We start from the raw sequence: 16,908 nt of genomic DNA, 5'->3' as shown, positions 1-16,908 counted from the left end.
ACTTGTTTATTTGTGAATGTCTAAATGTGAGACAACTAAAAAGTAGCAAATCCCGTCTCAATTTCCTCAATCTTTGTCCAAATAATTACTATATTCAACTTCGATCTGTTAGATTGGGACTCGTCAATAGTAGAACAATTTTGAAATTCTTACAATTCACTTCTGATTTTCCAAAATGAACGACAACTCTGGGAATAATTCTGAACGTCCGTTTACTACTGCAATTGTTGCAACGAGGCCAGTAGTACGAGAAATAAAAGTGGCAGGTAAGCAATAATGCACTAAAAATTCAAGGTGTTCTATTAAATGGGATTATCTCTTAGTTGCTATCATTTTGAATCTCAGAACAAGGTGACCGTTTAACTGCTAAAAGGCAATCATCATCCAGCTCCCCCAGCACTTTATCGCCTAGTCCTAAGAAATCGGCAAGATTGGCAGAAAAGCGCAAATTACGCGAGGAAGCTGGACCTGGAACAGCCCAGGATGACGAGTATTACTTTACGCCATACAAATCGTGCCGAACGTACGGTGCGGATAAGACGCCGACGACCCCACCTAAAACCATTACAAGAAATGAGGATAACATTTCTAGCAACTCGTTATTGTTACAATCTTCAACTACGTCAGAACATTTAGAGAAAACCAAGGACGTTGTTAGAACTTTCGACGGCGCAAACAATATGGCCGCCTCAGAAACAAAATTAGGCGTTGGGGATGACAGTTCAGAAGAGGACAAGTGGTTTGACACTTTGGATGTTGGAAAGTTAGACGAGGGAGTGGACATTGACGACATTTCTACAACGGCAAGACTGCTGACAGAACGACAAAAGTCTTTTATCTTTAAGAAGGACACAGGATTCTCCATTGACATTGATAATGGCATAGATGACGACACGGAAATCCCAAAAGAGTTGGCCACAACTTCTGCAAGTTCCATCAGTATCAGCACACGGAAGGAAAAATCTGAACGAAGACGAGTATTGGCTAACATGAAAAAAGAATATGATAAGGTATGTAGCATTTAAACATGATAAGCAAGCTACGATGTAACAATGGATGCAAGATTTTAAAATTTGTCAATATTTTGCAGAAAAGGACAGTGGACCGACTCTTGAAGAAGCCACAGATGAAACTTAGCAGGGGGACTGTAATGAAATCAAAGCAAGCAAGAGCCAGTGGACGTATGATAACGTATGTGAAACGAAGAGATACAAATTCAATTTCATTCCCCGTGGGTTTAGACATATCTGTCTTTCATGGACTCCATGCAACAAAAGCTGTACAAAATCCCCCAAGGTATTATCTATTTAATAGCATACAAATGCAATCATAAGTAAAATATTGATTACTTATCCATGAAAATGAAAAGGTGTCAAGAGCCTCCCCAATGTGGCGTAGAAGGATGTACAAGGCTGAAAAAATATACTTGCTCCAAGACAGGAGTCCCTCTGTGTAGTTTAGAATGTTATAAAAATAATTTTAAACCATCATGACGAAACAAATACAAGTCTTGGTAAATTTGTTTATTAATATATTTTTATAGAAATTTATTAAAGTTGAACAAATTCAATCAAAATATCTACTCATTCACACAAAATAATTCGTATATATAGACAAACAATAATTGTCAACACCGCATATAAAAAGATACAACTTGCACAACACTAATGTTAAAATAACTAATTTATGTACGTAGTGTTTACTAATTCATGTACTAAAAATACGTAGATTTTACACGCTAAATTCGTTGTAATTGGTAAATAGCTACACTAATCGTATAAAAGTACGATAAAATATTGCACATTCATGGAAGGAAAATATGGAGACTAGTTCCTTGATTTCAGTTTGCAATATATTCAGTTTTTCGAATTCGTTAGAACCAATAGAATGAACTTGATTGTAAGGCACGAAAGGAAACTACTACACCATAATGTAATCATAATTTATAGAAGACACAGTACGACAAATTTGATGTGTACAGAAATAATATGCATGGATTAAAATTGATTTACGCCGGCAAGAACCAGTAACAAACAAATCCCAATAAATAGAAAATCAGTTCAACTTGTTACCCCTCCCCCTTCCTGTATACGACATGACACGACAATGACGACGAAACACAATGGCGTAGTCAGCAGTAGTATCACAATTATGTTGGCTGTAGTTCAGTGATTAATAACGCGACTTCAATTTCTTGAAAGTCCATTGATGGTATGTGTTATCTACATCACATTCGCGCAGAATCAATTGATTATTTGATGGATGGACTGCCAAACACTTGTCAAATGTTTTATGTTTAAGTGTCAGCTCGTTCTGAAATACAACAAAAGATTGAAGATAAATCCATACATACGTAAATTACTAGTGTTTAGCACAAAATTGGTTATGCTTCCTTACCTCGGCGTACACCCAAGGGCCATCAACTTTTCCCATTGGACAGAATATTAATTTTACAGAGCTCTTGTCCGCATCAACACATCGTTCCCCAATTCCAATTTGACCCTTCTCGTTTAATCGAACCAACTAGATCATAAAGGCAAAAATTATTGCATAACAATAAATATAAATGTCTAGCAAAACTTTTTGGATGTGGAAAAAAATGGAAAAGGTAAAATAAACAAAAAAGAGTCACGCAGATTAAATAGGATAAAAAGGAAGATTGGCCAAAAGCTATTTTAGCGATGAAAATGTGGGGATCATTAAAAGGCGAACGAGTAGTTTTCGCATTAACACATTTGCAGGTTTGTTGCGGACCATTAATCTCTCCACCGTCAACATTGAAAAGAAAAAAATAGTTTAAAAGGAAGAAATTATAATTCCTAGGAAGCTATAAACAATCTGGTGAAGAGATAGAAAGGTTCACAGTTCGTGCCTGACTCTTGCGGTATCGGACCTAAAACCGGATTTATAAACAGTGAATAAGCAGAACTCGTTCCGTGTATTAATTTAGAAATATGGGATAAATTTAGTTATACCTGATTGCTTCCCAGACCATGGCATCCCGAAACTCCCATTTTTGTTGGAGCTGGACGCCCCATTGTGTCCATGCCTGTCACAAAAGGAGAAAAAGTGTCATTCTCGAAACATTCCAATCTTAAGGATATTAATCTTACAAGTGTTTGTGCCCTTGTTTCGGAATTCTCCCCAGTACAAGTTCGGAGGAAGTTCTGGATATTTATGCAACATATCTGGGGCGACGTTATCCATGAACCTGATATTACAGTCATAGTCATTAATGCCATTAATCGTTATTTCATATGATTCCAGTCTTTATTAAGTAATCTCACCATTGAAAACTTTTGCATTTGAATTTTTCCTTAATAGCGAGTTGTTCCGAAATATCACCTGAATCCAAAAATCGTGCTAGAGGTTCACGAGTGTAAAAGAACTCCTTGTACTTGTCATCAAACCAAACTTCAATCACACGTTTGTAATTCTATAATAATCAATAAATCATAATATAGAAATGCTTACTATGCATTAGCATAAAAACAAAAATTGCAACTAATTAATATCAAGGCATGTGCGGAATGAAAAGACTTACAATTGTGATCAATGGACCCTTGTGTTTTTCTCCCAACTTTCCAAAGCTATAAGGCATGAAACCACGATACACATGCCCGACTCTAGAACAAGGGACCCATTCAATACTTCCACCGCATTGCCATACTTTGAAAGACAATTCGAAATTCTCTCCGCCCCAAACCAAAAGACCTGGATCATAAGCCCCTAATTCAAGGAAATACTCCCTCTCAATGGCAAACAGTCCACCAGCCTGTTAAATAATTTTTAAATCATATGAGATATAACATTTAATATATTAAATATTTGAAGAAACCGTCACCAAATAATACACCATCCACGTGTCTATTTATGACTTACATGAGTTGGTGATCTAAATAAAAACCTGTTGTTAAATATATAATCTCACTTGTTTAATAAATTAGCCAGATTTATACTATCGCAATTGCTTTCAATGCTTTCTTGTTAACGAAATTGTGAGAATTGACCGAATATGACAACGAGAAAGAAAGGAACGATAAAATTATATAAATCTGGCTTTACACACCAAAACAATATTGTGCATACTTGTACGGAGCAGACTTGTGTGGACGGTTTTTCTCCATATCGGGAGGAAGTTCGGTTTCTTTATAACTAGAATATTCAGTGTAATGTAATATTTCTGTGACACTTTTGAGGGGTTATATCAGGTAGGATTTTATTAATGAATTGCTTACTACATCCCCCATTCAAAAATTCCTCTAAACAGTGTGCCAGGGGAATACACAGGCCTGTATTCAAACGTTTGATAATCCACGCCATCAATAAATGGCACGGTCATTGTAGTTCTATCCTTGTATATGGGGGCTAACAATGGAGGAAGCCAATTTCTATTTCGAACAAACATTACATAAATTTAATAATCTTGTACTACGATACTACAGGAGATAAGACGAATAATGAATGAGAGGCAAAATCTAAATAGAATATCAGTTTACCTATTGACTTCACAATGTCTGAAATAATTATAAAATATACATTAACTCTGATTGTTGTCCACTTTACAATTTTTCAAAAACTTACGCATCTAAAAATACAACGACATCTCCTTTAGATTGCTGAGCTCCAATAGTTCGAGTTCGGATCAGTCCTTCTCGTTGAGTATTTCTAATTAATTTAACTTTTCCATTGAAACGTTTAATGTAAGTGTCAAGTTCATCCTTCAGGTTTTCTACAATTGTAAGATCAAATTCATTTACAACTTATTCATATCTGTTTAAACCAATTTAAACCTTTGTCACTGAAGTCATCAACTAGCACTATTTCTTCAAGCATTTCCGGAGGCGATCTTTTAATAATTGTATGAACATTTCTTTGCAAAAAAATATATATCAAACGGTAATCCAATTAATGACTACGTATATTTTAAAAAATTTGTACGAACCTCATCAGAGTTGACCATCCTTCATTGTGGAATACGACTACCACGCTGGCCTTCAGTCCCATATTTTCAGGATAATGCCAATGTTTGCATCTAGAAATATTTTATTTAATTTCAACGATCGGCAGTTTAAAAAACATAATTGCTAAGTCAGCTTGTACTTACTCAGACATTCGGGTATCGGGAATTGGTCGTTCTAATGATATTGCATTTGAAACTGCCATATTCATTCCGTACTCGGAAATGGATTCATCTGCTTCATTTTGTCTAAAATATAATATTAATAGTCAATTAAAAATAACATAATAAAATAGTAATAATAAAATTAACTTGAAATTCGAATATTAAAAATATTACTTATTTGCGGGAAGACGATATGGTTTTCCCCCATCGCCGGGACCATCTCCAATAGGCTCCTCTATATTTTATAAGTGTTGCGTAAAAATACTCGTATTTCGTGTACATTGTAAACTGGAACTAATAAATTAAAATTCACAACTCGCCTTCCGGCTCAAAGTTTCCCAATTTTTCAGGAGTTAAGAAAGGAACTTCTCTTTCTGTCCTTAATCGAGATTTCTATGAAATAATTCCATTTAGCAACTATATAGAAATTGTAAATCAGCATTAACTTTTGCTAACCAGCGCCTCGCTTCGTAAATTCCATCCATGCGATTCTCCGTCGTTTCCGGATCTGATAAATAGCACAAAGACGAAAAGAATTATGGTAGCAACGCCACCAAGTTTCAGCACCCTAGAACGCTTCCACGCCACTGTCTTCATGTTGAAATACTGCCAATCAGAAATAGAACGATAAATTCAATTAATATTTTTCACGAAGGATTATGCAAAACAATCAATTTTCACACTCCATGCCATGATGTGAAAGAAAAGTGTGGAGAAATTGCAAGTACGCATTCTTAGCAACTGTAGGGAAGTCTACTAAATACATATATAAATACATTGATGTTCAAAACTGTAGGCCCTTGAATGGGCGGGCCACAAAAAAGGTAGTTTATCAGGGCAACTAAATTTTATAGATTGCAGATGGATTTTTGTTAGTCAGACCATCATTTCGTTGAAGGACAGATAAGCTCGTAGATTTGCACGTTTAGTTTCGTTTTGTTGTACGGTGCGCATCGTAAAATCACAAAAAAAAATCAGTCAGTCGTTGATTGATTGTAGACACGTACCGAATTGAATTAGCTGCTTATCATCACTAGCGGAGGCTACTTATACAATTTGAACTCCTTCCGGCGACCCCCACTGAATAACTACCGGCTCTCGGGAAACGAATAAAAACCTGCAAAACAAACAATTCCAGATCAACCAAGTTCAATAGCTGAGAAAAATCGTAAGAATGTTTTCTTTTTTAGTAATCAATATTTATGTATAAATTCATCGTCGTCGTATTCGTCGTTCGTATCGTATTGCTTACAGTGATATTATTTTCAACTCAAGTTTTTAAGTTTGCTACCCGGATAGGTCAAGCTTATTAAATTCTCCCTATGTACACAAGTTTTAAGCTAAGCACTCATACTATGGACTTTGTTTTAATAACAACAATTAACTTTCAAATTCACTTTTCAATTCACGCAATTAATCGGTCTCTAGCTGCTGTGGCTGGAGCACAAATAAATGGACAGACGGCAAAACAGCATAATATTCCTTTTCCATTGTGTGCAAAATTTGTGGTTCCACATCAGCCAGGGCAGAAGAAGAGCTTACATATTTATTTTTCTCTCCCCTGATTCGATGATAACGCGTGGAATTGTAATTTGAACCGGAATACTGAGACGTATTGACACAATTAAATTTATGGCAGAGCAGCAGCAAATTAGTCCAATCGATCACCCAATCCACGCAGTAAAAGCAGGATGGAAAATGACGGCCAGATGAAAAAAGATTATAATTAACTTCACCCAGAGGGTAATTGCCATCCACAAAGGAATCTTTTGATACGTAGCTGGCAGATAAATGGGTTTACTTTAATTTAGTTGTAAATGCTATAATTTTCTTACCTGCTGTCGTCTAAAAATGTGAACAACCGAAAAAGGGTGACGGCGAGAAGAGTCCCGTTGTTTTGGTGGTTGTTCACATCTTATGCTGTAGTTGTAGTTGTTTGACAGGTGAATTTTAGCATTTGAGTTGCTTTCAGCACGACCAGTGTGAGATTTTTTCGAGTAAAAAATCATGCATATGAAACCGTTTGTAATCAATTTTTATGCGTCTTGATTACAGGGCTTGTCTTGATTCGGTTTATTTTTACATCGACGAATAAATACGAAATAATATGAATATATACAAATACAAATATGCATCAATGCACGTACGACATATATCTTAAGTTATTGATACTCTGAAATGATTGGAGTATATGTATTGTATTCTCTGCATATTAACTATTATGCATATTAGCTTATGAAATTTTATTTTGTGTTATTCCAGGAATGAAGGTGAGATCTGGAAGAGACGACCAGGTTATATATATTTGTTGCCAGTATTGGATAAAGGAGGATGGGAGGGGACACAAAAGAAGGAGGTCAAGGCTGCGGACCTAGAGGATTGCCATCCATTGCAGAGAATGACACATTTCTAAAAAGTTACACCTTGTCATGTTACCTTATAACACAGAGGAGAAATAAAATTATCATGATTTCTTTCTCTCAGGGTTCCGACTAATAGAAAAGATTGGAGAAGGATCGTATTCTGAGGTTATTAAATGCAAAAACGTGGAAACGGGCACTTTTGTAGCATGTAAGAGGTTGAGACATGTTTATAAGAGGTACATTATACCTCCTAACTTGACTTTAATTAATTTGATGCAACTGTGAGTATTTTTTTAAATAGTGGGTTTTTATTTTAGTTGGAATCAAGTCAATGATATTCCAGAGGTGACCACCCTAAGAACATTGGCTCGGCATCCCCAAATCCTTCAAATGTTGGAGATTCATTAGTACATACAAATAATTAATATTGTATTTCTTATTATCATTAATGCTTTTCCCATCGTAATTTTCAATATTATTTTAACTTTTAGCGATGTCAAGCAAGGAAAGGTTTCATTAGTTTTCGAAATCATGGATATGAATTTGTACGAGTTTATCAAAGATCGAAAAAGGTAACAGCGACACAAAAGCAGTATAGAAGTTTAAGTTTTTATAGAAGCTTGTTCGATTTGATATGTATGTATTCTTTTGTGTCAACCAGATTACTTCCAGAGAGCACAGTTCGACTTTTCATGTACCAGGTAATGCATTTATGTCAGCATGAAAATTAGTCAATGATATAGATTTAATTTTTCAGTTGCTGAAAGCTCTACGTCATCTTCATAAATATGGTGTGTTTCATCGCGACATCAAACCAGAAAATATACTCATTCGACTAAAGGTTAAAAGATCATGTATGTGATTACAAAGTTTTCACAACAGGAATTAATTTCAAATGCATTTTATATCCATTGTAGTCAAACGTGCTGAAATTAGGAGATCTAGGTTCTGTTCGTGGGGTCTACAGTCAACCACCATTTACAGAGTACATTTCAACAAGATGGTATCGTTCCCCTGAATGTTTGCTAACTGCAGGACAATATGGGTTCAAGATGGATATATGGGCTGCAGGATGTGTATTCTATGAAATGTACATAAGGAACATCATCGATTTTAATTTAAAATAGATGTATATTTATGTGACAAAAATTCACTTGTACAGCCTGACTTTGCAACCATTGTTCCCTGGATCAAGCGAAATAGACCAAATTAATCGAATTCATAGCATTATGGGACCACCATCTCATAAGACTTTACAGAAATTTTCAAAATTGTAAGATTCATTCTTTTAAACTCATGCGTTCTATATCCTTCATATTGACTTTGAATTTTATCTTTGGAAACTCGTACAGCGCGGAGAGTGACAAAAAATTGTATCGTTCAAAAAATCAGCAGAATCGTTGGGATTCAATGTATGTGCATGGTGGTCGGATTTTCAAATTCATTATTGATTTGCATTTTCATGTCTTTATTCGCCTTCTAACCCTTTTCCTACACAAACCTTCATAGCTGTTTTCCAAATCTTTATATAGGTTAAAAGTAATCAACGAGTTCTGGAAAAATCCAAAGTACGATGAAGGGTATGCGTTGAATGTCAAAATAATGTTTTCCATCCTACATCAATCATTAACTTGCTGCATTATGTGAAATTATGACAGAAGATTTTTTATTAAAATTTTCCCTCAACAGCAAGTCAAAAGCTTTTGATTGGAATAATAATTCGACGGGGAAAGAAATCGGACTTGATCGTAAACTCCCAGCATTCCTCACTGCTGGGGCTCGAGATCTTGTAAAACAAATGTTAACCTATGACCCTGATGGGAGACCTACTAGTCAAAGAGTTATGAATCATCCATATTTCAATGATGTCAGGTTTGTAACCATTATACCCACAATTATCTCGTCAATAATATAATTTTTTACCACTTAATGTAATTAGTCTAATGAAGTCATTACAAACTCGTCTAAATTTCAGAGATTTTAAAGTTCCCGAGAGCGAAATTGTCAAGACCCCAATAATTGCAGTTTGTGGTGACGAACTTGGAAGGATTATGATATCTCAATACTATGGTCATCTAGATTTGAAGACGTTAGGAGATAAGAAACCCGTAAATAATGGATATTATCTTTAACCATTTGCTAAGTGTATATATAAAAACATCGTAAATGTTTTATTTTTAATTCCACAGCAAAAAAGAATCAAAATGCAATTTTCCACACCTCAGAAACAACAAGCATCAACGACTGTAAAAAAGTCATCATCTCCCATTCTTCGAGGAGGTTTGTCTCCAGAAACTCCAAAGGGACAGAGGGACAAAGCGGTGCTGAACGCTTCCGACATTAATAAGAAACCGACTAATCCTAATATACGATCTCGCACTCTTAAACCCAATTTGCCAACTCGCGATAGCAAAAATAAGCTCCATGTAACTTCAAATCAAGGTGATTCTCCACACAAAAAAACTGTAATAACAACGGATAAATCAGTCATCGGAGTTCCTTCGGGAAATAAAAATCAAGATGCTGTTATAGAAAATAAATCCCCAAATAATAAACCTAAAATAGTTCGACAAATGGTCGAGACCATTTCAAGCAGTAAACCGTCACCACCACCCCCAGCAGCAGCAATGCCATCATTACGCTACAATCTAACGATGATGGACAAGAATAACAATAACTCGGTCGTTACAAAGAGACCAAACGTAACTCACAAATATGCAGGAGCAGCAATCTATCGCTCTGAAAAAATATCCACTAATATTGCAAAAGAAACAAGAATGGCGTTAATTGCACAGAGTTTAGAAAATGTTCGTCAAAAAGCAAAAAATGTTGAAAATAACAACTCCAACAACTATGCTGCCAAAGCAGCAAAGCGTTTAGGACTAAGCTATCCCCAAACCTCTACCGATTGTAACAACAATAAACTACTACAACAACAACTACCTTCAAAATATGCAGATCCGCTTGCAGAAAAAAATTCTGGTGCTCGTATCGTAAAAGAGATACGAAATCTACATATATTGGAAAAGACAAATGATGCTGCCAAGGTCGCTGCTGTGGGACAAGTGGAATTAAGCAGCCCTTTACTTAAGATTAGTTTGAGGGACAGTGATGATATGGATTCAGGCGCAAGAGTATGCAATAGAATAGCTCCACTGCATTCTAAATTCAAAGGCGAAAATCCATCCGCCCCTATAGAAAATACTACCAATACAAGTATTGAAAAGGTTACACGGATTGCGCAGATATTGGAAAACCGACATCATAAAACAAGACGGTTTGAAAGTGACGCTTCCCTTCAAATCAAAACATTGGGCATATACAATGAACCGGAAGAAAGGGACTCGACGTTATCGAGTATAGAGATAAAGAAACCAATCAATCCCATCATAAAACCTTATACTCTCAAACTCAGATCCAATCAAGAAAATAACAAACATAAACTTATTGAAACCAACTCCACTCCACAAGAGTCGTCGTCTCCGCCTAGTAAAAATGGACGAACCGATAAGCATAATGGAGGTGCTACTTCTTTTGTTAGTAAAAACCAATCTCTTGAAGACCCTATGCAGTACGAGAAACATGACATCGCAACAAGCACAAAACTTGACAATATAAAAATGCGCTCTATTGCACCAGATTTGGGTAATCGAACCCAAGAGTCAAGTCTTCCGTCTACCATGGCCAAAGATTGGAATTTCAATGTTGTTACAACCACGAAACCACCATTGCCTCCAAAATATACCGGTGTGGTTGCATACCGTTCAGAATTGTCGGAACAAGCACCTGCTACAACTAGTGTCACGAAAGAAGCACGGATTGCCCAAATTTTAGAAAATGCCGTTCAGAATCAGAACTCAAGAAGGACAACAAAACCAGCTTTGTTGGAGCCCAAGACATTTGGGGTATTCATTGAACCCGCAGCACTTAAGAGACGAACTGAAAGAATTAGGTATACATTACTATTTGTTATCTCATAACTTATTTTCCATCTCAGTGATCATTTACATTACAGGGCTCAGCTTCGAGATGAAGTTTATTGTTCATCTGACGATGACATTGTTTCTACAATGCGTCAAAAGGTATCACCCAGTTTATGTCTTCTAGACGCAATTAGCCCATTTCATAACAGCAATTATACACATTATTGATATTATTCTAGCTGGACATACTCATAAGTGAGCGTGCACGACGAGCTAGGGGAAGTAGTCACAATTCTCCGAATAATAATGGTGATGAGGAAGGTCAAAATTTTGAATCAAAACCGAAAAATTTGCGACCAAGAAAGCTATTAAAGAAAGAGACCTTGAATACAGCAGAAGGGGACGCTGGTGGGAAATCTATGCATTCTTTGTCAGTCGGCGATGTGAAAAAGGGAAGACAACCGTTTTCGAATTACAACAATAATCAACTGTAAAAAGTAACTATTTAGTTAATAACTTTAAAATTTGAAACTTGCAAAGTTTCGCCCTAGTAGATTCAGAAAAAGTTGTCATTTATTCTTTAAAGCCTAAAATGATGCAGTTGTAAAAAATACACTGGTTAATTAATTCTAATACTATATACCAGACCAAATGTAAAAATAATGTTTGAAATATTGATAACTTCAAATTATTTTTTTACGAGGTGAAACTGAATTTGAAACAAAATTGGATCAAAAACAGGAAATATCCATTTATGCAAAACATAACTGCGCTAATCTTAAGGTTTAGTTGCGTGGTGCGCCATAGGCATCTGGCATCCGTTCAATAGAAAATCTACAAAACACAATATTCATTAATTACGTCAAGTTTTTGAATTACATGAATATTTGATGCATAAATATGTCAATCATGATAGATAATATATAATGTGTACTTACTTGTGCTGTGCTATGTACATAATGGGTACTCCAGGAATCTTTCGTATTCTCCTCTTTAGATCTTTGTCGCAAGTTGCAACAATGTAACATTTGTGCTAAATTAAAAGACTTGGTTAGGGAGTTAATCTAACTAACCTATATAATTAACCTAGTATCGATTACGCCCATTGCAGGCAGTGTCGCACGTACTTGTGTCACCCGTTGAACCAAACAGTCATCTGCATATGTTCCCTTATGAAAACAAGGCAATCGTTCAAATCTGGGATCTTTGATAATTTTTAGTGCTATTCTGTATTTGCTCCCAAGTTTTTCCAACTCGCCCATAACACAGTCCGTTATGTACGGTGTACCTGTGAAATAAATTTACTCTGCATTAGTGAAACTAGTTTCCTAACAATGTCTGATACTATATATTACCGAATAAATGAAATATTAATCTTACATTTTGCATATAAACAATCCATCATTGATTGGAATATGTCGAGTTTGTTTTGAATGGAAAAATTGATAAAGTTAGTATCAATCAGGATGTGAAAGGGTGGACCAAGTTGTGTATTGTAGTCAAAGAACAGGGCAGTAGATCGCTGTGCTCTAGATTTAAAATAAAACATTTCGTCCTTTCAATTAAATCTATCAATCTATTAAACAACTTTAATTGAATTGTAGTTTCCAAGCAGAATGTTTACTCACACTTCACGTTTAGGTGGCTCTTCAGCTTCTAATTTATTTTTACTCTTTTTCGATGTCTGTCGATCCTTGGCTTTTCTGAATAATGATTGTACACATTATAAAGGTTTTAATTATTATCAAGATAATAATGATGTAAAGATGACCCCAAATGAGATATTACTTACAATCGTGGATCGTTAAGACTGATCATTCTCTTCATTTGGGCAAATTGCTGCCGAAATCCCCGTGTTTTCTTTGCTCTACCCTATAGTTCAAACACAAATTGCAATTAATTCATGTTTAATGTTGAATATATGATATAGATAGGCTATGTTTATATATGACACGTTCGACTCGACTGTAAATAATTATTGTGAAACGATTTTTTTGCTTTCTCTTACCATTATTAAAATCTGCGTATGGACTGGTATTAACAAACCGAGCTAATTCCAGTTGCTGAAGTATCTTCTTCAACTGTTAATTAAGAATTGGTATGGTTTTAAATTTAAGGATGAAGGGACGAAAAACAAAAGTCAGCAGCTCAGCTAAAGTTGTTGACTGAAAAGTGATGTGTGAGAAAGCCATGTGGAGTCTTGTGGCACAGCCGCTCTGATAAATCTCACATTTCACTCTCCAGATGAGACGAACTTTCTCCTTGATGTTCATCCTCTTGCTACGTGTCGGTATAAAAAATCATAAATAAAAATAAATACATTCATTGCTTTTGATTTATGGTATTTAAAAATAACCCCCATCTTGTAGTGGGGATACATACAAGAGTTGAATCTTAAAAGTAGTTAGAAATAAGCACAGACTGTTTATTTGCAATCGATTTGTTTACATTTTCATTTGTCTTGAAGGGTTTATAGAGAAGAGAATAATTTCAAATTTATAGAACAGGGTTTATTAATTTTCACGCGTCTTAACCTGGTTATAACATTCTAAGTTTATAAAATAAAGTTCACACCAATTGTCTCGTCTTGGTGTAAAATTGAGACATTATATGAGAGGGGATGATCAGATGAGGCCGTCATGAAATGGCACTTTACTGCGAAATGGGTAAAATTTCAAGCACTATGTGTACTGAAATTATGAGATATTTTTATTGTTATCTTTTCGTAATATAGGGGGAAAGGGCTATACGAATCCAATCAAAATTATTGCGTTCCTTGAGTCAATTATGGGCAATTCAAAATTATCGTCGTAAATTATTAGCCTTCCCATTCTCCCTTGTCGCTGTTTCCGTTCTATTCTCGTGGGCACTGCAGTCCAATAGTTGTGGTATGAAAACTCGCACACGAATTCTCAACATTCTCAATTGTTGCATACTTTCCATGTAAATGTGTTGACTAATGAGTGAAATATTTTGCAGCATTTCATGCGTTCTTTGGAATCATTCTTTTCGACACAATCACGTAATTCTAATTTCTTGTTGTGAATAAACGTACAGTACGGTTTATTATACCTTGTCGTCACCTCGTTTATAGTTTGTTTGCAGATCTGTCAAGCCAAACATGGCTCACGGGAGGAAAAACAGCAACTTCATTTAGCTTTGGTTATGTTCGAGTAGAAGTGCTTACTCACTTTTCGGTCCTTTGTTTGGGCTTGCTGCTCAATTGTTGGACAGTAAAGAAATCATTAGAATTGACTCTTCTTCAATTACCCGAAGAGCAAGGAATTCACACGTCAGTTTTTTTTATCCCTTACACTATGTTGACTATGTTCCATAATTATTACTAAAAACACTGATTCGTAACTTGTATATTTGGTACAGGGGAAGATTCATTCCTGGAGCCCTTGTAGGAGGACTCGTCCATTTCTTCATGTCATTCAACAACAGCCCATTTCTCAAAGTTTATAAAATATCATCAACAAGTACAGCTTTACAGAAATACTTTCAGGGAGTTTGTGCCAGTTTTGGACTATCATTGTCTTCCACAAGTACTTTTGCTTTAAGCCCATTTGCTATTTTGGGAGCTTTCTCCATTTCTACGGTTCTCATATTAGCGTTTGCACTGCAAACTGGGTAAGTGAATAAACTCACATCACATTACATATGATATTAGTTTTGGTATAAATATAGTCATCATTTTCATTATCGTATAATTAATTTTTCCAGACCAATATGGTTTGATTTCATTGGGGGAATCCTAATAATATTGGCTGTATTTGATGCACTATGGCCCTTGGTGGTTTACATAGCACAAGTTTTGCTGCAGGTTGGTGGTACAGGCTAACATTATAAACAACTAGATTTGTAGTGCCTATTTGTGATAATTGTGATAATACATAAATGATAAATATGTAAGTATATAAATAGATGAATATCTACATGTATGTTTCCGTTTACAGACTGTTCCTCCACACATTGTTGCACAGCTTGAGAAATCGCTACGAGAAGCGCTTACCATTGATGGGGTTTTAGAGTTTCGAAATGAACTTTTCTGGACATTAACTTATGGACAGACGGTATGATTATAATCAATAATCTAATCCTTCTTTTCCACATATAATCAGTAATCCTAGATTCATAAATCTTGCCAACTTTCTCTAGGCTGGAACTCTCCATGTTCGTGTACGACGAGATGCAAATGTAAGGCATACTTTTATCATAGAACAGAATTATAATTAATTTGTAATGAAATACAATAAGTTTAATTAAGTATGATTTTAATTAAATATAGGAGCAGCTAGTCTTGTCAAAAGTATATGACAAATTTCAGCCGTTAGCTCCACACTTAACAGTGCAGGTACCTAAATATCATCATTGTCTGTATTATTATGTCACGCTTTGAAATCTTACTTATCACTCAGGTGACTAAAGATGACTTCGGGAGGTCATTTGGGAATCTACATATATTACGGGATTTGGATTCATCCTTAACTCAAGTGACCGTTGGTCGTCACAACACCCCTCCAGAAACAATTTCTCCCATTCCAAATGAGTTGGGCCATGCTAAACATTTTATTTACACAAATACTGCTAGAAGTCATAATCCTCCTGGTCATAGTCCTGCACAAGGAATAAGTTCGACTCTTCTATTTAGTGACTCTTCCTTGTCCGGTGTTCAAATTCAATCAAGAAGTAGTGTGGCGTCTTCAACTTCTTTTTCTTCCGTTTACCAGGCCAATGACGGGATTGTTGATTCAAATACTCTAATACCAGCTAACGATAGCGGAAATCATTTAAATCTACCTTCGCCAAGAGGATATCAACATCACAACAACAATTATTATCACCAGCATACAGTGACCAATAACAATAATGGTACTAGCTCAAACCACTCTAATCAGCCAAACTTATTGATGTCTTCTGCAAACTATTTCCCAGACTAGGAAATAGAAAACAAAACGAAATGAAAATATACATAACTTTTTGATTCTCAAGTACTGCAACTATATATGTAGCTAATCCCTAGTTAGTCTGAACCTGTTTCAAAAAGAACTGATCTTTACATCACAAGTATAACTGTCGAAATATTTTGGAAAGGAAAATCAATCATCATCAGTTCATCGACTGACGACGACAACGACGCCTAAATTATCATGACTTAATCGTCGCTTATATCTTAGTCCAATTTAAAGGATAAATAATTAACGATAAGCTAAACTATATATGCATGTGATGAATAGATTGTAATAGGTAGAGTTTTATGTGCCTTATTTTCAACAACGAAATGAATTTATATTATGAAAGAAAATAGAAATATATGTCTAATACTGAATGACCATTATACGAGCAAGCCAGTTATCATGTAAAAGTGCACAAAGAGACTGCGAAATTGAGACGGTTGGCATTCGAGACCATTTTGGAGGCAAGATGCGACTCTTGGCGACAACAGAGCTGCGGGAATTGAGAGCAGTATGGGCCGTTCGGAAGCGTTTAGACT

At 35.6% G+C, this 16,908-nt stretch overlaps 5 protein-coding genes across 10 annotated transcripts; 3 read left to right on the top strand and 2 right to left on the bottom strand.

Moving 5' to 3' along the window:
* Window positions 1-4: 4 nt before the first annotated feature.
* On the top strand, window positions 5-1,640 carry LOC110844768 (INO80 complex subunit B-like). The gene is made up of 4 exons (XM_022091055.2): window positions 5-266; window positions 346-1,010; window positions 1,091-1,296; window positions 1,370-1,640. Exons 1-4 carry the CDS (start codon window positions 176-178, stop codon window positions 1,491-1,493), a joined length of 1,086 nt encoding a protein of 361 aa, XP_021946747.1. The 5' UTR covers window positions 5-175; the 3' UTR covers window positions 1,494-1,640.
* Window positions 1,527-7,097, bottom strand: LOC110844767 (N-acetylgalactosaminyltransferase 7). 4 transcript variants are annotated; one of them, XM_035847943.1, is made up of 20 exons: window positions 6,961-7,097; window positions 6,133-6,242; window positions 5,582-5,731; window positions 5,446-5,518; window positions 5,300-5,360; window positions 5,108-5,209; window positions 4,946-5,035; window positions 4,794-4,873; window positions 4,585-4,732; window positions 4,500-4,517; window positions 4,239-4,391; window positions 4,090-4,155; window positions 3,883-3,895; window positions 3,545-3,775; window positions 3,288-3,436; window positions 3,114-3,211; window positions 2,976-3,049; window positions 2,873-2,893; window positions 2,398-2,523; window positions 1,527-2,313 (listed from the first exon to the last, which is right to left on the bottom strand). In XM_035847943.1, the coding sequence occupies exons 3-20, from the start codon at window positions 5,720-5,722 to the stop codon at window positions 2,173-2,175; spliced, it is 1,785 nt and encodes a 594-aa protein (XP_035703836.1). In that variant the 5' UTR covers window positions 5,723-5,731; window positions 6,133-6,242; window positions 6,961-7,097; the 3' UTR covers window positions 1,527-2,172. The 4 variants fall into 4 exon arrangements, with proteins under 4 accessions (XP_035703836.1, XP_035703837.1, XP_035703835.1 ...); XM_035847944.1 differs by lacking the exon at window positions 6,961-7,097 and adding an exon at window positions 6,378-6,874 and having other exon boundaries at window positions 4,794-4,849; XM_035847942.1 differs by lacking the exon at window positions 6,961-7,097 and adding an exon at window positions 6,378-6,872.
* Window positions 6,175-12,187, top strand: LOC110843396 (serine/threonine-protein kinase BUR1). Of its 3 annotated transcripts, none has more exons than XM_035847939.1 (16): window positions 6,175-6,293; window positions 7,388-7,541; window positions 7,610-7,724; window positions 7,806-7,895; window positions 7,980-8,060; window positions 8,150-8,189; window positions 8,246-8,329; window positions 8,406-8,578; window positions 8,651-8,761; window positions 8,841-8,900; window positions 9,021-9,068; window positions 9,178-9,360; window positions 9,464-9,596; window positions 9,678-11,440; window positions 11,504-11,570; window positions 11,651-12,187. In XM_035847939.1, the coding sequence occupies exons 2-16, from the start codon at window positions 7,457-7,459 to the stop codon at window positions 11,903-11,905; spliced, it is 3,288 nt and encodes a 1,095-aa protein (XP_035703832.1). In that variant the 5' UTR covers window positions 6,175-6,293; window positions 7,388-7,456; the 3' UTR covers window positions 11,906-12,187. The 3 variants fall into 3 exon arrangements, with proteins under 3 accessions (XP_035703832.1, XP_035703831.1, XP_035703834.1); XM_035847938.1 differs by lacking the exon at window positions 6,175-6,293 and adding an exon at window positions 6,746-6,868; XM_035847941.1 differs by lacking the exons at window positions 6,175-6,293; window positions 8,841-8,900; window positions 9,021-9,068 and having other exon boundaries at window positions 7,276-7,541.
* On the bottom strand, window positions 11,967-13,628 carry LOC110845015 (rRNA-processing protein FCF1 homolog). The gene is made up of 7 exons (XM_022091372.2): window positions 13,420-13,628; window positions 13,204-13,283; window positions 13,040-13,114; window positions 12,792-12,940; window positions 12,539-12,699; window positions 12,350-12,444; window positions 11,967-12,245 (listed from the first exon to the last, which is right to left on the bottom strand). Exons 1-7 carry the CDS (start codon window positions 13,420-13,422, stop codon window positions 12,197-12,199), a joined length of 612 nt encoding a protein of 203 aa, XP_021947064.1. The 5' UTR covers window positions 13,423-13,628; the 3' UTR covers window positions 11,967-12,196.
* A 37-nt stretch (window positions 13,629-13,665) lies between these two features.
* Window positions 13,666-16,752, top strand: LOC110845014 (zinc transporter 6). The gene is made up of 10 exons (XM_022091371.2): window positions 13,666-14,077; window positions 14,146-14,299; window positions 14,391-14,433; window positions 14,506-14,703; window positions 14,793-15,044; window positions 15,138-15,237; window positions 15,371-15,487; window positions 15,573-15,611; window positions 15,703-15,768; window positions 15,833-16,752. Exons 1-10 carry the CDS (start codon window positions 14,051-14,053, stop codon window positions 16,352-16,354), a joined length of 1,518 nt encoding a protein of 505 aa, XP_021947063.1. The 5' UTR covers window positions 13,666-14,050; the 3' UTR covers window positions 16,355-16,752.
* The last annotated feature ends 156 nt before the right edge of the window (window positions 16,753-16,908 follow it).

The sequence above is a fragment of the Folsomia candida genome, unplaced genomic scaffold (assembly GCF_002217175.1).
Source record: "Folsomia candida strain VU population unplaced genomic scaffold, ASM221717v1 Fcan01_Sc002, whole genome shotgun sequence".
NCBI lineage: Eukaryota > Metazoa > Arthropoda > Collembola > Entomobryomorpha > Isotomidae > Folsomia > Folsomia candida.
This window is presented reverse-complemented; position numbering and strand designations above follow the sequence as displayed.

Bases quoted from the DNA above. Each gene is read 5' to 3' on its own strand.
- LOC110845014 (XM_022091371.2), top strand. From the start codon at position 14,051: ATGAAATGGCACTTTACTGCGAAATGG. The intron at 14,704-14,792 runs GTCAGTTTTTTT...TATTTGGTACAG, and splicing joins GAAGAGCAAGGAATTCACAC to GGGAAGATTCATTCCTGGAG. The intron at 15,769-15,832 runs GTACCTAAATAT...CTTATCACTCAG, and splicing joins CTCCACACTTAACAGTGCAG to GTGACTAAAGATGACTTCGG.
- LOC110844767 (XM_035847943.1), bottom strand. From the start codon at position 5,722: ATGAAGACAGTGGCGTGGAAGCGTTCTAGGGTGCTGAAACTTGGTGGC. The intron at 3,437-3,544 runs GTAAGTCTTTTC...TGATTATTATAG, and splicing joins AGGGTCCATTGATCACAATT to AATTACAAACGTGTGATTGA. The intron at 2,314-2,397 runs GTAAGGAAGCAT...GTTGTATTTCAG, and splicing joins GCCCTTGGGTGTACGCCGAG to AACGAGCTGACACTTAAACA.
- LOC110843396 (XM_035847939.1), top strand. From the start codon at position 7,457: ATGGGAGGGGACACAAAAGAAGGAGGTCAAGGCTGCGGACCTAGAGGA. The intron at 8,061-8,149 runs GTAACAGCGACA...TGTGTCAACCAG, and splicing joins TTTATCAAAGATCGAAAAAG to ATTACTTCCAGAGAGCACAG. The intron at 8,901-9,020 runs GTATGTGCATGG...ATCTTTATATAG, and splicing joins CAGAATCGTTGGGATTCAAT to GTTAAAAGTAATCAACGAGT.
- LOC110845015 (XM_022091372.2), bottom strand. The intron at 12,445-12,538 runs GTACGTGCGACA...CTTTTAATTTAG, and splicing joins TGGTTCAACGGGTGACACAA to CACAAATGTTACATTGTTGC. The intron at 12,246-12,349 runs GTAAGTACACAT...TGTGTTTTGTAG, and splicing joins ATGTACATAGCACAGCACAA to ATTTTCTATTGAACGGATGC.
- LOC110844768 (XM_022091055.2), top strand. From the start codon at position 176: ATGAACGACAACTCTGGGAATAATTCTGAACGTCCGTTTACTACTGCA. The intron at 267-345 runs GTAAGCAATAAT...TTTGAATCTCAG, and splicing joins ACGAGAAATAAAAGTGGCAG to AACAAGGTGACCGTTTAACT. The intron at 1,011-1,090 runs GTATGTAGCATT...AATATTTTGCAG, and splicing joins TGAAAAAAGAATATGATAAG to AAAAGGACAGTGGACCGACT.